Below are 17,104 nucleotides of genomic sequence, written 5' to 3'. Positions count from 1 at the left end.
TGTGGGGACATGAGAAAAGCTTCCCACAGGATGGTAAAACATCCAGGCGTCCCCTGGGCAACGTACTTGCAGATGTCCAATTCTCTCACACCAGAAACAACTTGCAGTTTCTCAAGTCACTCCTGACATGAAAAAAAAAGTTAAACTGGTGTCAAATTGCATTAATTCCAAAGTGTAGATGCACCCTTAGTGGGGTTAAGAAGCACTACATTTCTTTCTCCCCAAACTTCATAAATCCTTCCTCCAGTTCTGCTTTCCACAAAACATTTCCTTTCTTCCCACTTAGGCCCTCTTGAAATATCACCTTCATGAATGCCCACATACCTCATTGTCTGTGTGCTTTCTTCAACTGCCTGGCATCTGCTTCTCTTTTGCAAGATTTATGAGTTTCCATGCAAACCTGGAGTAATTTTTTCCCTCAGTGATGCATTCAATATGTGATGCACAAGTGGGCAGCAGGAAGGCTTGTTGGTTGGCTACGCTAGTTGGGCAGGGTGGGGAAATCCCATGGTTGGGGAGGAAGTGAGTTATAAAAAAAAATAAAGTTATCAAATTCAGCACTGAAAAATAATAACAATTTGGAAAAAAAATCCTTCAATGTAATTTCAGAATCCTCTTGCTTGAGACAGCATAGATTTCTCAAGCCAATTTATTCTGAAATCACTCCATTTCTGAGTCAACTCCCTTAAGATAGCATAGCATTCATGCAGTGAGTCAATCCAGGTTAGAAAAGTGTCTAAACTAAGTTAATTATTTTGAAACAAATCCATTGTTTCAAATATAGATGCTGTGTGATTTCAGCTCTGTTAAAATTACTGGTTCTGGTCCAGGAGTCTCAAGCTTCCAGAAGACCGGGTGAGACACAGAGGGAATGAAGGCAAAATCAGAGGCTTTATTCTCAATGGCCAGAGAGGATGTCAGAAGAGATAGCACTCCAAAGAACTAACATACTGCAATTGCAAATACATAGCATATTTACTGTCTTTTGACAACTATTCAAGTCTACTATGCTGGCTGCAGATTGGTTGAGAAAGGTCCCTGAGTGGTCCAGGACTTCATCCAATATCATCACTGGTTGGCCTTTGCCATGGCAAGAAACTTTCATAAACCGTCAAGGATTATTTTAAAGATTTGTGTCCACTTATTGATTCGCCCATGAGAGGTCGGAAAGGTGGGGCAAGTGATAATGGGCTTAATATTCTAGCTCTGGTTGATACAACTGTATTAGTCCAGAAAAAGAATGGGTGCTTAAGGTGATGGCCATCTCAATAGGCATCACAATGATGGATCAGGTTTGGAGGCAAAGAAAAAGAAGTGTTCCCAAAGATAACTGGGATCATATCAGGTGAAACTGGAAAGAGGATCCAGGGGCTCTGAAGCAAGTCCATTGTGTGTCTCCACCAAGTCTCCCAGTTCATTGTGAAAGAATTTGGGGAATGATTTCTTTCCAAGGAAATTCAAGAAGGATTATTATAAAGCAAAATGAAGAAAGGCAATGCGGCCATGCTGTATGTCTCAATGGATTGTCGCCTCATAAGTCATCATTTTAGGATCTAATTTTCAATAACGGCTGGATTAGAACCCAAGAGTTTGAATCCCCACTCAGCCATGAAAATATACTGGGTGTCCTTGGACTAGTCAAAGTGTCTCAGCCTCAAAGGGAAAAAATGGCAAAACCGCCATCTGAACAAATCTTGCCAAGAAAACCCAATGGTAGGTTCATCTTAGTGTTTCCGTAAGTCAGAAATAACTTGAATGCAAACAAAATAACAACAACAACAACAACAACAACAACAACAAAAACAACAACAACAGCTTGGGCTGTGGCACAGGCTGGAGAGCAGCTGCAATGAATCACTGCAATGAATCACTCTGACCAGGAGGTCATGAGTTCGAGGCCCGCTCGGAGCCATGTTTGTCTTGTCTTTGGTCTATGTTAAAAGGCATTGAATGTTTGCCTATATGTGTAATGTGATCCGCCCTGAGTCCCCTTCGGGGTGAGAAGGGCGGAATATAAATGCTGTAAATAAATAAATAAACAACAACAACAACAAAACATAGGTAGGAATGGTTGCTTTGTACCATGAGAGCACACTTTCAACTGGAAGTGATTTAGCTGATATTAATTTGTAGAATCTTTACAAAATCTACTCACACTAGTTGCTACTCATATCTGGAGTGTTGCCCTGTTTGAGCAGAGTCTGTAAAACAACTTTTTGAGAACTAAAACCCCCCAGAATCTGGCCACTAGTGTGGCCCTTGGTTAGAAGATTCTGGGAGATTTTGAAAAGTAATTTCCCCAAGGATGGCACTGAAGTATTGTTAAGTTCAGTATTTGTTATCAGTATTAGCTATTTATAGATACCATCCCCATATGAGACTGCATTCGACTCAGGAGTCATTTATGCATCATGGGACAACTACTTGCAAATGAACTAAAGGAATTGGGTCAAATAGATTTCTCCAATTTTGGGGTCTTTACCTGAATCTTGGATCCTGGCTCATTTCAGGGTGAGAAAAGGAATCTCAGGACAAGAGCTCTGCTTTAAAAGTATTTTTAATAAAATAATTAAGTAATTTTTATATGAGGAAAAAACAAATTAAAAGACAAGCAAATGTTCGGATGTATAAAACTAAAATCTACACAACTAGTTACTGTCTGCTACTACAAGCCTATAACTAAACAAGTTAAAAATAAAATAAAAGATAAAAACAATTACACAATCAAAAATTGTGCAAAGAAAAAACAGATCTGCAAGCCCCCCACTTTCTATCTCATGGTTATTATTCCTTGTTAGCCTCCTCCTTTTAAATGATATTATTTAGTCCCACTTGTACTTTTGAGAGTGCTCTGCTAATTCATGAATCCTTTAGTTGAGAAATACTCCCATCATTGTCATGAAAAAAGTAAACAAATTCCAATCTTTTTTGAAGTTAGTCAAAGATTTCTCCTTAATCAGAATAGTCAAATTTTCATGATGGGATGGAAGTGAGAGATAGGGATATTTTTAAAAGCCTCTGAAAAAGTAGGACAGAGGATAATGCCAATTCTGGACAGTTGGAAGGAATGCAATATGGTAGAGATTTGAAAAAGAACAATTTAGTATCAGATAAGGATGTAGGAAGCTCATAACCCCAATCCTACCTAATGGAAATTTCCTCTCTGTCTTTAAATTCTTCTGATCTCAAGACTGTAAAGGTAGGAGGGGAATCTCCCATTCAGATCTCTTGGCTTGGTTGTTGCCAACTTTCAAGACAACCCCTGCTTTCCTCAACAGCAATTATTTGGAATTCTTAAATTGTCCTCCTGTGACAAAGTATCATCAGCTAAAATTCCTGCAGATGGAGATTGCACATAAAACATAGAAGTCTTGACTGAGATTATTTGTAATCATTTGGCAATCCAACTTCTGAACTTTTCCCTTCTCTTCTGCTTCATTCATGTCTTGAGCAAGCTGTAAACTGGGAAAGAAGCCATAATATATAAAGATGTGTTCCAAAGGTGGATTTGAGTGATTCTGTTTCCCCAAAATATTAAAAGGCCTGAGGCACCTTTAAAAATGGACATATGGATATTTTTACATTACACAGTTATAGGAGTTTGTTACCACTTTCAAGGCCATTGCCTTCAGCATATGGAATCCTAGGATAGATAGTTTTTTAAAATTTTTTTATTGTTATTATTATTTGAGAAAGTTACAATTATATAAACATATTCTATACACTTCCCCCTCTTTTTATTACCTTCACCCCTGTGCTCCCCTTCCCCAGAGCCATCTCTTCTTCTGTAGTCCCACCAAAAGTTCAATTCTTCATTTGGAGGTAAATTCCCATCTTCTTTTTCCAATAATTTTTCTAGAAATTTTCTCCAAATACTTTCAAAATAATTTTTTTTCCATAATCCCTTCTTTACTTTTAAACTTGATGTTAGCTTGTCATTCAGATAGTTTTGTAAGGTTTTGGAATTCTTTGCTCTAGTTTCTCATCAATATGCAAACTCCAGGATTCCATATCTTTCAACATTTCACAAGTGAAACAGGGACATGTGTGGTCAAGTAACACTGGAATATGGTCAAGATGACAAAAGTTATTAATGAAGATGCCAGGATAGGCTTGCTTTTGCCTGAGCCTGGTCCAAAAGGCAAAATTATGTCCCCACTCTCCCTATCCTACTAATATTATGGAGTTTTGCACATACAGTGGAAATAAGCTGAGGACAAATGATGAATATGGGAATAGGAATAGGAACTGGAGCACTTCAAAATGATTGAAAAAGTGGAATGACAGAGGAATAATTGGGAATGTCGCTGCCAAATCAGGAAAGTATGGATTTCCATTACATGAAGTCACTGTCGTTTAAGTGTAAGCATACTGCTATAACTGTGAAGTGTAAAAGGGCCCATATGCATGTGAAGGCACTGACAGGATTAATCAGGAAACAATGCGGAAAGAGCAGCAGTAGGAAGAGGAAGAGCAGAACAGAAAGCCAGAATAGGGATTTTGAATGACAAATGTCAAAAACTACCCCGTCATCCAACACAATGGGATTCCCCAAACCAACCAACTGCAAGTTTCCAGACACTGAGTTCCCACACAAAACCACATATAATACTTTCTTTTTGAGCTTCAGGGAAACTCAAGTGCTTTGAAAGAAAAGAAACCCAAAGGGCTGCAATGTCCTTGCAAAGCACTTGAAGCAATGGTGAGTTAATCGAAGGGCAGGAAGTACCTGAGGAAGTTAGCATGTTGTTTTTGTGTCCCTTCAAGTTGCTTTTAACATTAAGGCAAGCCTGTCATGAGGTTTGCAGGGCTGGGAGTGTGAGGCTCACCTAAGGTCACTCATGATGTATCTACGCTGTGAAATTAATGCTTTTTGACCCCACTTTAACTTCCATTGATTAAAGCTATGGAATCATGGGAACTGTAGTTTGTTTTTTTCACTTATTACATTATTATTTTTTATTTAAACGTTTAAAACACAATACAATTGTCTTTTCACATCTTCTATACTTGCATAGCATTATAAAAATACAACACTGTCAATTCTGTTACTTCTATATTATTCTAATTTTATCTGTTACATATAATATTGTAAAGGATTATTATTATGCAACCACAATCTTCTTGGACATTTGGTGGTTTAAATTCCCGATTTCTTTTACACATTAAGCTAATAAATGCTTTCCAAGTTTTATCAAATAGATCTGCTTTCAGGGTTGTTGTGTGTTTTCCGGGCTGTATGGTTATGTTCCAGAAATGTTCTCTCCTGACATTTCACCCACAACTATGACAGGCATCCTCAGAGGTTGCAAGGATGTCTGCTATAGATGTGGGTGAAATGTCAGGAGAGATTATTTCTGGAACATGGCCACACAGCTGGGAAAACACACAACAACCCTGTGATTCCGGCCATGAAAACCTTCAACAATACAGATCTGCTTTCATTTCTCCATTTGCTAATCTTAATGTATAGGTCAACTTTTCTAATACCCTATTTCTCTGCACCTTTCTTGAGTGATCTCAGCTATCCACTAAGCCCAGCATGCTGCTCCAAAAGTCAAATTAAATGCTGTAATCCACTATGAATCCCCTAGGGAAGAAGGGTGGAATATAAATAAAGTATATTATTATTATTATTATTATTATTATTATTATTATTATTATTATTATTATATCAGGACACAAACTGGGGCTGGATCAACACTGCCCTATATCCCAGGATCTGATGTCAGATAATCTAGGATCAGATCCTGTGATATAGGGCAGTGTAGATCTAACCTGGCTTTGAAGGCAAGTGACCAGAGGTTTATTTCTTTCAGGACTGAAAGGATGTTGGATAAGAGAGTCTGTGTTCTCAAAGATCTGACATACCACATTGCAAAATACAGAACATATGTATACTTTTGATAGCTACTCAGAACACTCGTGACAGCCTTTGAAAACTGGCCCAGCTAAGATTCGGACTCCAGTGTTCTCTTGCTACTTTGCAGTTCACTTTTCGCTCCCTCACTGTTTTGCAGGTTTTTAATAAATACTAAAATAATTGTAAAATCATAAAATATTATAAATCCCTATTTTTTACTCCCTTCCAAAGGAGAAGCTTAAGGAAGGGAGGGAAAAGGAGGCTGAAACAGTTTTGTTTTCGCCTCACAAGGCAGCAGCAGCAGTGGGAGCACACATGCACATGTTTGAGAGGCGAGGAGGAGACAGAGACGCTATTTGCAAACAAAACAAATATAGCATCCATACTTCACGGATTTTTACTTATTGTGGTTGGTCCTGAAATGTAACCCCCGCGATAAGTTAGGGAACACTGTATTATTGGCTGCCAACTCCATGAGGCAGTCTGGAGATTGGTTCTCCTGGAAGCAGAAAATTCAAGGAGATGGATGTCATTTGTTGATTTGAAGTGTGAGACTATTTAAAGGTCCACCCTGGAGGAAGGAGCAGACCTCCAGAATGTGGTGGCGCAGACCTCCAGAATGTGGTGTGGTAATTTCAATATGAGGGTTAAATTGAGACACATACAGCTCTTCGTCTCAACCTCCCTTTGTCAGCAATCTAGCATCTGCTTAGACGCATGAACAAACATGCAAACGTGCAGTCATGGTTGTCTGCCGAGCCCAGCGGGAATTAACTTTATTTACAGGTATTTATGGGGGCCTTTGGTGGCACAGTGTGTTAAAGCGCTGAGCTGCTAAACTTGCATACCAAAAGGTCCCAGGTTCAAATCCCGGGAGCAGAATGAGTGCCTGCTGTTAGCCCCAGCTCCTGCCAACCTAGCAGTTCAAAAACATGCCAATGTGAGTAGATCAATAGGTACTGCTCCTGCGGGAAGGTAACGGTGCTTCATCTAGTCATGCCGGCCACATGACCTTGGAGGTGTCTACGGACAACGCCGGCTCTTCGGCTTAGAAATTGAGATGAGCACCAATCCCAGAGTCAGTCACGACTGGACATAACGTCAGGGGAAACCTTTACCTTTACCTACAGGTATTTACATAAGCACACAGCCGGAGAAGTTCACTCTCATGTCCGGCAAGATTGATGGCGAGCAGCTGAAGAACACATCAGATAACATTGGTGACTAATGTCCAGCTACTTAACAGAAGCTACAAAGTGTCACTCTAGCAATCAATCTCTTACTCTGTGTGTTTAACCATTGCACTACTGGAAAGCTGCACACTCTGCTTTAAGAATGAGTGAACATTTCACACTACACAAACCATTACTCTGTCAGGTAATATGTAAAACAGTCCATGATGGGATTAATTGCTCAGTCCAGAAGTATGATAAACACAATAGTTATGTTGATGGAACAGTTCAATGCATGATATACATTGGTAATCTGTGCATTTATCCCCAGGAGCAGATACCTCTGGATATCATAAATAAGTCAAAAAAACCTTACATGTTGGTATTAATCTTCACAATAAGTGAGAAACAGGGAGCACCTCAGGTATGCAAGCAGCTATTCTAAATCATTTAACAGGTTTCCTGGAACTTATGCACTAAACCATATAAGTGCATGTGTCCGTACATAGCATCAGCGCACATAGTTATATTTGATCAAGCAGAGCATTTATGAATTACTGACTATGTAAGAATTGTGAATGGAGCTGTGCAGAGTTTATGAATGAGTCCAAGGAAAGCATAACAATTCATGTTTAATCATACTGAGTTCACATTGAGTTTGTAGTTCAAGAGGGGGGGAGGGGTCCTATATCTAGATAATATACTCTCCAACATAGAGATTTTATTAATTCTATGTAGTTTGAGTGGATAATAGTACCATCTATGCATAATTTTCAGAGTATTTTTCTCTCAGTTATGCTGAAGTTGATTCATATGCTTTCTCTTCTATTTTAACCCTTAAATCTGATTACGGTAACCCCTAAATCTGATCAGTAATTAGTGGTTAGGTTGCTTTGCAAAGTAACAATGTCATCTTCTGCAATACTCCAAAAAAGAAAACATTTCATGCAACCGTTCGAATGTGTTACTTCCATGCACTGAAACTTTGTTATAAGCCTTCTCATCTTTACAACTTGTCAACAGGCCAGGAAGTCTATGCAACTAATTTAGAGAGGGATAATTTAGAGAGGGCCCCCCCCCAATAGCGTAGTGTGTTAAAGCGCTGAGCTGCTGAACTTAACAGACCAAAAGGTCCCAGGTTCAAATCCCGGGAGCGGAATGAGCGCCCGCTGTTAGCATCAGCTCCTGCCAACCTAGCAGTTTGAAGACATGCCAATGTGAGTAGATCAATAGGTACCGCTCCGACAGGAAGGTAACGGCGCTCCATGCAGTCATGCCGGCCACATGACCTTGGAGACGTCTATGGACAACACCGGCTCTTCGGCTTAGAAATGGAGATGAACACCAACCCCCAGAGTCGGTCACGACTGGACTTAATGTCAGGGGAAACCTTTACCTTTACTATTTTTTTTCACCATTGAGTTGTTGTTTTACAAAAACTTCAGCCTTCTCTGCCAAAGAGTGGTGGTGCCTTACCAAACTACAAATTCCAGGATTTCATTACATGGAAGTTAAAGTGGTATCAAACTGAATTAATTCTATAAGCAACCTTAGATTCCTAGAATCCTTTTTCATGTACTATTGCTAGTAGAATAGACTTCCCGGAAGTGTGGTGAAGTCTCCTTGTCCAGTGGTTTTTAACCAGAGGCTTGTGTGGTCATCTGTTGAGATTGCTTTTGGCAGAATGGGATGGACCTGGTTAGCTTTGGGGGTCTTTTCCGATTCAATGATTCTATGACTCCAATGTAAGATCTTGGTCATTACGTTAATGGGTTGTTACTCTGAGCTGGCATTTGGAAGCCTTTTCTTTTTCACCATGTCATTCCACAGAATGCTGTGGTTTTCCTCTGTTGTAGTTTTGTCACAGTTCCTCTTCTGACCTAGCTGCTTTCTTTGGGTGAGAGGGACATAGCAGAGGAGTATCGGTCTTCTTTTCCCAAGGACATCTGCATCATCCGCATGAAACGGTTACTTTTCATATTTGGGGTCTTGGCAACCCTAGCTCCAATAAAAACTCGCTCTCCAAATGGTAAGTGGCAAATCCTCTTTTAAGGGCCCATCTACTACATCTACTGTGGAGTGAATGCAGTTTGACATCATCTTAACTGCCATGGCTCATAGCTGTAGAATCATGGGGGTTGTAGTTTTCCAAGGTCTCTTTTTTAGACATATATTGTATGCACATTAGAAGCAGTGAAATGTAGAAAAATCAGGCTCTCTCTGTGATAAGATTTTAGGGATGCACAAGCTGACAGGACGGGGGGAGAAGAGGGGCCTGTTATCTATACATTCCAATACAAGATGGTGTCAGGTATGCAAATGGAGGGAGAGCTGACTTCTCCCCCTCCCTTTTGACAGGTCAAGAGTAGGCCTCTTGACAGATCTCTCTTGGTATCTGCAACTTGCTATAGGCTTTTATAGTGCTTAGATAGGAAAATGTTGATACGTGCATATTTATGCCCATGTATGTAAACATGTGAAGTGACATACTAATGACGAGATGTATGTAGAAGCATGTTCTTTGTCTGAAAATGTATAAAAGGCAATGTCAACGCCTTGATCGGGGCTCTGGTTTGCTTTTGGAGGAAATTCCACATCCAGAGTCTTCAGCTGAAAATAATAAACCAGACTTTTTGGCCTCTCAAAGGATCGCTCTTGGTGTTATCTCTCCTATCATCTACATCAGTTGCAGTGTCAAACTTCATTAATTCTACAGTGTAGATGCACCCTAAGACAGGCAGTGGGTAAAGAGAGCTCTCTTGGCAACATTCAGGGAAGGTCTAGATCTGAGTTGCCTCACAGAGAATTCAAAATGCCTCACCAAATTACAAATCTTAGGATTCTGTGGAAGTGGCAATTCAGGCAGTCTTTAAGATGCACTGTCAAAGATGCAAAAAATGACTGTATCAATTGAAATTAATGCATTTCAGTCGGGGGGGGGGGCATCTACACCAGGCGTGGGCAAACTTCGGCCCACCACATGTTTCTGGCTGTTAGGAATTGTGAGAGTTGAAGTTCAAAACACCTGGAGGGCCGGAGTTTGTCCATGACTGATCTACACTGTAACATTCATGTCATTCAACACCAAACTGCTTGGCTCAATGCTAAGGAATTATGGGATCTGAAATTTTGCAGGATCTTTAGCCTTCTCTACCAAAGAGTGATGCTGCCTCACCAAACTATGACCCATGGCTGTTAGAGTGGTCAAACTGCATTCATTCTACAGTGTAGATGCACCCCGTAAGACACAAGAGTATCAAAATGCAAAAATAAATAAATAAATACAATTTCAACAGAGTAAATCTAGGCTGGATCTACACTGCTGTATAATCCAGTTCAAAGCAGATAATCTGGATTCAGAACCTGGATTATATGGCAGTTTAGATGGGTCCGTAGACAGGGAATCTCTTCAGGGCACATACCATTATCATCGGCTGCATGGCTCCAAGGCATCTGAAAAAGAAAACGTCTCTAGAAAGCCACAGAAAAGCAGGAAATGAAGTGTGTCAAGTAACTGTCAAACCAGATTTCCCCTTGCACATTCTGAACTCCAGCTGTGCTTTAAGGAGAATGCTAGATGGAAATGTTTTAAAAATTAGTTGTTTTCAGAAGATTCTTAGGATTAGGAAGGTTTGTGCCTTCAGGTCATTTCCAATTTTTGGCAACCCCAAGGCAACCTTATCAGGACTTGCCCAAGGTCATTTAGGGCGCTTCCAGATAGCCTCATAAATGTCTGACTCTGGGTTGGTGCTCATCTCCATTTCTAAGCCGAAGAGCTGGCATTGTCCATAGACACCTCCAAGGTCATGTGGCCGGCATGACTGCATGGAGCGCCGTTACCTTCCCTCCGGAGTGGTACCTATTGATCTACTCACATTGGCATGTTTTCGAACTGCTAGGTTGGCCTCATAATCTGGGACAAATAAGTGGGGCAAAAAATTGCAGTCCCTGACATAAAATCCAGACACTGAGCTGTCAATCCCGGTAAATGCTCCCCCACTGTCCTGACATGTTCACATGTAGCAGATTTTAGAAATCCACAAAATGGACAGGGGACATCCGCTGATGATGTGCTGGACCTCATAAGCACTGATGAAGATATCTGAATGTGTCGATAAGCAGATCTCTTGTGATTATCTCTCCTCACCCTCCTGTTGCCTTTACTTTTTCCCTCTTGAACCCTGCTTCACTTTGGGGTTATTTTTCTGCCATGCTGGTGTCTACTGTGTAAATTCAAGCTCTGTTTAATTTCATAAACATCAGAAAAAAAGGAATACCTGCAGAGAGTTTTCATGGAAATCGCTGTCCTTTTAAAAATTGGAATAATTTTATTGTGTTATGTGAAAATAGCATACAAGATACAACATTCAACAATTAAAATGCAAATATTATTTCCCCAATCCCATCCCATCCCCATTCCCACCTGTGAACCACCACTCAGTATGGAACTAGTATCTAACAAAAAACTATCCTTATCATTACATTAATAGATTCCCTTTGTGGCTATTCCAAAGTCTATTTCTGTGTTCTTTTTTAAATACCCAAAAGCAAGTCTCCATTTTCCAGCAAACTCATCATTGTTTCCTCTCCTTATGCCATTCGAGAGCTTGGCTATGTACTCAATTAATCTTCTTCTCCATTCCTTAATGCGAGTTCTTTTCCCCCCTTCCAAGGTTTTGTTATTGTAATTCTTGCTGCCACAAAGCTATATTAGCAAATGTCTACAACTTCTTTATCAATTATCTCAAGAAACAAACAAAATTGACACATTTTCTTAATGTATTAGAAATCATTTTATTAGTTTTTTTAGTCCCCTCTTTCCAAAAACCTTTTACCACCCTATAGATCCACCAATCATGGATGAAGGTGCCTTTCTGCATTTTGTATCTCCAGAATCCCCCCTATTGGGTTTTATCAATTTTGGCCATTAATTGAGGAGTTATATAATTTCAATTGAACATTGCATACATGTTATACAGAAGGGCAGGCATAGCACAACAGGCTAAAGTGCTGTGCTGCAGAAAAATCCTACTGATCGAAAAGGTCCTATCTAGTTTACAGCATTCCCCTGAAACATCACATATAAACTGAAGCCATTCTACTGTGTAGATGCACCCAAACCTTTGTTGTCTGTGGACAACTGCCACACTTTCCCTAAACAATCATAGGATTGTTGTGAGTTTTCCGGGCTGCATGGCCATGTTCCAGAAGCATTCTCTCCTAATGTTTCATTCACACCTATGGCAGGCATCCTCAGAGGTTGTGGGATCTGTTGGAATCTAGGCAAGTGGGGTTTATATATCTGTGGACGGTCCAGGGTGGGAGAAAGAACTCTTGTCTGTTTGAGGCAAGTGTGAATGTTGCAATTGGCCACCTTGATTAGCATTGAATAGCTTTGCAGCTTTAAAGTCTTGCTGCTTCCTGCCTGGGGGAATCCTGTGTTGGGAGGTGTTAGCTGGCCCTGATTGTTTTCATATTTTAAAAAATGCTGCTCTATGGGATTCAGGGTTTGATAGTATTTAGTAGATGGTGCACATGAAGATGAAAAAAAATTCATATCTGCCAATTTGTTAGCATTCAGAAATGATGCCAGCTCAAAGATCTGAAGTTTAGTATTTGCATTCAGCAGTTCAACTAAATACTTTATGAGCTTTAAAAAAAGACAAATGTTGATTTTGACCCAAGAAGTGTAGCCAATGCCATATCAGATTTCCCCCAAATTACCAAGTGCTTTTAGTGCCCTGTGTTGCTGTGTCATATCAAAATAACTTGATAATGTTGATTTCATATTGATTTCAGAAAGAAAGGTAGATGTTGGATCAGAAGTCCAGATTTCCTGCAAATTGAAAGGAACCAAAGTGACATGGTATTGGATTCCACGCTATCCCGTCTGCCTTGGTATAAAGGGTGATAATAAGGAGATAGAAATTTTCTCTGTGATTTCTAACACAAGTCAAACGCGTGAGAGATTTTGCGGTCGCTTGAACCAACAATTAGAAAAAGAGAAGGTAACCTCTGTCATCCTCAAACCTCTCTACATGAATGACTCGGGTATTTTCTACTGTTCTAATGGTAGCAAGGAATCAGCACGGATCTCAGTCACTGTGAAACCAGGTAAGAACAAAAGCAACACACATCCACATTGTAGAACTAATGCAATTTGACACCATTTTAAGAGCCATGGCTCAATGTTATGGAATCCTCGGATTTGTAGTTTGGTAAAGCACCAACACCTTTTGGCAGAGCAGGCTAAAGACCTCATAAAGAACAACTCCCATGATTTTATCACATTGAGACATGACAATTCAATTGGTAGAAACTGCACTAATTTGACAGTGTAAATGTGACCTTCTGCCTGTCTATTTGTATCTCTCACATTGGTGGGATTGGGAAAATGCACAGAATTATAAGAATGGGTGCAGAACAGTGTGTGGTTCCTAGAAATTGTAAAGCAGATGCTGTCCTGGGTGGCGGAGAAGAGCCACTGTTCAAAGTATCAAAGAGCCATAGCTTTTTAATTTGTAGGAGTGTATCATGCATTCAAGCACAACTCTCCTTCCAGCCAGGCTTCCCTGTTCTTTCACAGTTTAGGTGCAATCTCTTTGTGTGTGAAGCTAACTTTTTAAAAAAGACAACATATTCTGGGGTGGTTTGGTGTTAAAGAAATCATTATATTTATAAAATACCTGTTCCTGGTAGGGATGAAAAATGGATGCACAGAAATTGTAGCGGAACCTTTGTGCTACGGTCCTTGTTGAGCGCAGTGGAGGGATTGGAGACGGACAAATGGAGTAATTCCAAGAAAGCAGTTTTATTTGGCTAATGGCCACTAGGGTTCCCCCTCGCACAAAATAAGTGCTTTTCCCAGGGAGAACCCCCAGTGGCGGGCTGAGTAAATATTTATACACACTACAGGGTTCGGGTTATGCCCGCCCACAAGCAAATTCATTGGCTTAGAGTTGTGACGCTGCCTGACTTGGACCCAATCAGTGCTGACCAGCGGGCCGGCCGCACTCTTTCTGTGCCGTGCTCACAATCATTCAGAGCGCCTGCGTACGCATGCGCTGTTTGTTTATCTTTAGCTTTCATTTCTTCAGAAACACATGATTTCCCAGAAGTCACATGTTTCTGTGAGTTTATGCACCCGGGTCGCTAGCTGTCGCCATCTCTGCCCATATATGGTATTTCCTGGGGTTCTTTAACCTCCCGCCTCACTCCCCCATTTTCTTTTTGCGAAGCGCATGTACAAAAGCTGAAGCAAAGCATTATGGTTCCATCCAATCCCGCTTGGCTTGGAGTATGGCTATCTTTTCTCCAGGTAAAGATTGTGTGACACACCTAGTACACATTTGCATCATTATTGGAGTGCAGCACATAACTATGAGAACAATGAACAATCCTAAAATCCCTACCAACAATATGTCCTTCAACCATTCTACTGAGGGTAACCAGCTAGTCACCCAGGAGAAGGGAGACCAACCTTCTACCTCCTGGACATTATTGTAAATTAGCTTTTGCAATGACTCGATGTCATCTTCAATAGTACTATTCAAGTTCTGAAATTTCACTACACAACGCCCTCTAACCATGGCGCATAACCCCCCCCGGCCGCCAGTAGGTAGTCAAGGGCCAACTTATGCTGTAGGGCCATCTGGCTGATTTCTTCTACTTCAGACTGGATTTCCCGGAAAATTTTACCAGTGGCATTTATGGACTTTTCAAGGCGGCAAGTCAGGCCTAGAACACTTCTACGATTTGCTTGAGCTACAATCCCTGGGTAAGCACCCAGGGTCAACAAGCCTGTGATCAGGCCTCCTCCTACACGGGAGGCTTCTGAACCTGACAGGGCCTTGTTAATAATGACCTCATCCGAGCATTCTGGTCCTAGAGGGCCTGTTTGCACAATGTCCCGTTTCAGGCGCTGATGCCTTTTGTGTAAGACCTGAACTGGGAATGTCAAATAACCCACACCGACACACTGGTAGTTGCCGGGGTGATAATTTGTGGCCCATTTATCAAAGAAAAACCATAGATTTGGATCCCTAATTTGCCATAACGGACAGAGGCTTTTACCTAGGCTCAGTTGGATTAATTGTTGCAGTATGTTCATATAAGATTTTAGGCCCTCAATAGAATCATTCACACTAAATGTAGGATAATCTGGATACATGCTAGCCCACTCGGTTGCGGTTAGATTTAATCGTGAGACATAAGATGTATTAAATCGTCCATGTAGATAGAACCGGTCTCGACAATGGGAGTAATTGCCTAATCGGGAAAAGAACGCCTGCCTAGTTCCCCAGTGTCTCCACTCAGAATTCCATATTCCCGATCCTCCACAACAGAAGCACAAACCCCTGGTGGAGGTATGGTATCTAAACCGTCGAAACCGAGTTTTATTTATTTTTTGCGGTATGCTAGAAAACACGGTAGGTGGACCCTCCTTGGACAATCCCTCCAACACAATCTGTGGTTCATCAATTAAATCGGGAAGAAATGAAAAATCTCCTATGGTGAGGGGGTGTTCATATATTAATGCTACCTCTTTCCCGTGCTGCTCAAACATATAATTGGCATGTTCTTTTATCCAATTCCCATGTGCTCTTTTTCCAAAAGAGAGAATAAAACTCAGCACAAATAATATACCAAACACAGTGCGCTTTCCTCCCCTCCTCATAACTTGTCTCCCACTTTCTCCTCTCAAAATGTCTAGCCACCATCTCCCGGAGAGCGCCTTTGTTGGGCCATGCTGCGACATACTTGACCACCGACGCTCCGTTGCACCCGAAGGGATCAGCTTCATGGCCTTGTTGACCCCTTAGGGAGTTGCCGGATGATCCTGAGTCTCAGGTCCTCACCAGGAACTCGCTCCGTCCGCCACTCCTCAGGTGCTAGTTTTACACGGGTGTAATGTATCCACGGCTTAATCTCCTTCACCTTCACTGCAGTGGGGGTAGACAGGAGCACAACATAGGGTCCTCGCCACTTGGGTCCCAATGGCTCAATCTTCCAATCCTTGACCAGAACCTCGTCACCTGGTGAAAAACAATGTAGAGGTGTGGTAGGGAATGGTGGGTTCAATTCAGAAATGTATTTTTCTAACTGCTGCATTTGTCTGCCCAAAGCCTGAACCTGGGCCAATGTCTGTTTCTCTCCTATGAGGTGTTGCTCAGCTCCTGTCTCTAAGGCTCCCTTCAAGTTCAAAGGGGGTCGTCCATAGAGTCTTTCAAAAGGGGAGAGTCCTGTCCGTTTGTGTGGTGTACATCTGATTCCTAATAATGCCATGGGCAAAACCACCTTCCACGGCAATCCTGTCTCTTGGCAAAGTTTCCCAAGCTGAGCCTTTAATGTCCTATTCATTCTTTCCACTTTTCCAGAAGATTGGGGTCTATATGCACAATGTAACTTCCATTTTATGCCCAAAATTCTACATAATCCTTGCACGGCCTGTTGAATATATGCGGGGCCATTATCTGATCCAATTTCTAAGGGTATGCCAAATCTGGGAATAACATCTTTCATTAGAGCTCTTGAAACCTCCACAGCCTTCTCAGTCCTTGTAGGGTAAGCCTCCACCCATCCTGTGTATGTGTCCACGAACACCAGTAAATATTTGTATCCTTTGTATGGGGGCATTTCTGTAAAGTCAGTGACTAAAGCTTCAAAGGGTACCCCACCCACATGTTGGACTCCTGGTGGCTTGAGGGGTCCTTCTCTGGGGTTATTTTTGATACATGTCCAGCATCTTCGGGCTGCTGCTGCCGTTAGGCTATGTAATCCATCGATATACAACTGTCGTCCTAGCAGATTTGCCAATGCCATTTTTCCTAAATGTGTGTTTTGGTGCATGTGTTGGACTAAGTGCCATGCCAAGTCCTTAGGGACGTAGACACAGGCGTCTGGCATCACTATGAGTTCTCCTGACCACTGACCCTTCTCCTTTAAGGCCCATTCTTCTTCCTCTGGTGTATATGTAATGTTATGTTCAGTTAATTCTACCTGTAGGGCCATTACCTGATGTTCAATATAGGGCAGCCTAGCTGCCTCTTTGGCTGCCAGATCAGCCTGC

At 41.3% G+C, this 17,104-nt stretch overlaps 1 protein-coding gene across 2 annotated transcripts in view; it reads right to left on the bottom strand.

Annotated features, from left to right (window-relative positions):
* The window catches only part of LOC100566904 (TNF receptor-associated factor 2), a 33,175-nt gene extending 21,145 nt beyond the window's left edge, over positions 1–12,030 (bottom strand). The window contains exon 1 of one of the 2 annotated variants that reach the window (XM_062969517.1): positions 10,458–12,030. Coding sequence is in view for 1 of the 2 variants with exons in the window: in XM_003228058.3 (XP_003228106.1) it covers positions 325–329 (5 nt within the window). In the remaining variant the exon portion in view is untranslated. Of the gene's footprint in view, positions 1–324; positions 460–10,457 lie in introns of those variants that run through there. The other variant, XM_003228058.3, reaches the window with a different exon arrangement.
* Positions 12,031–17,104: the final 5,074 nt, after the last annotated feature.

Source organism: Anolis carolinensis, chromosome 2 (assembly GCF_035594765.1).
Source record: "Anolis carolinensis isolate JA03-04 chromosome 2, rAnoCar3.1.pri, whole genome shotgun sequence".
In the NCBI taxonomy this organism is placed as follows: Eukaryota; Metazoa; Chordata; class Lepidosauria; order Squamata; family Dactyloidae; genus Anolis; species Anolis carolinensis.
Note: the sequence above shows the minus strand (reverse complement) of the source record. Positions and strands in the feature narration are given on the sequence as shown.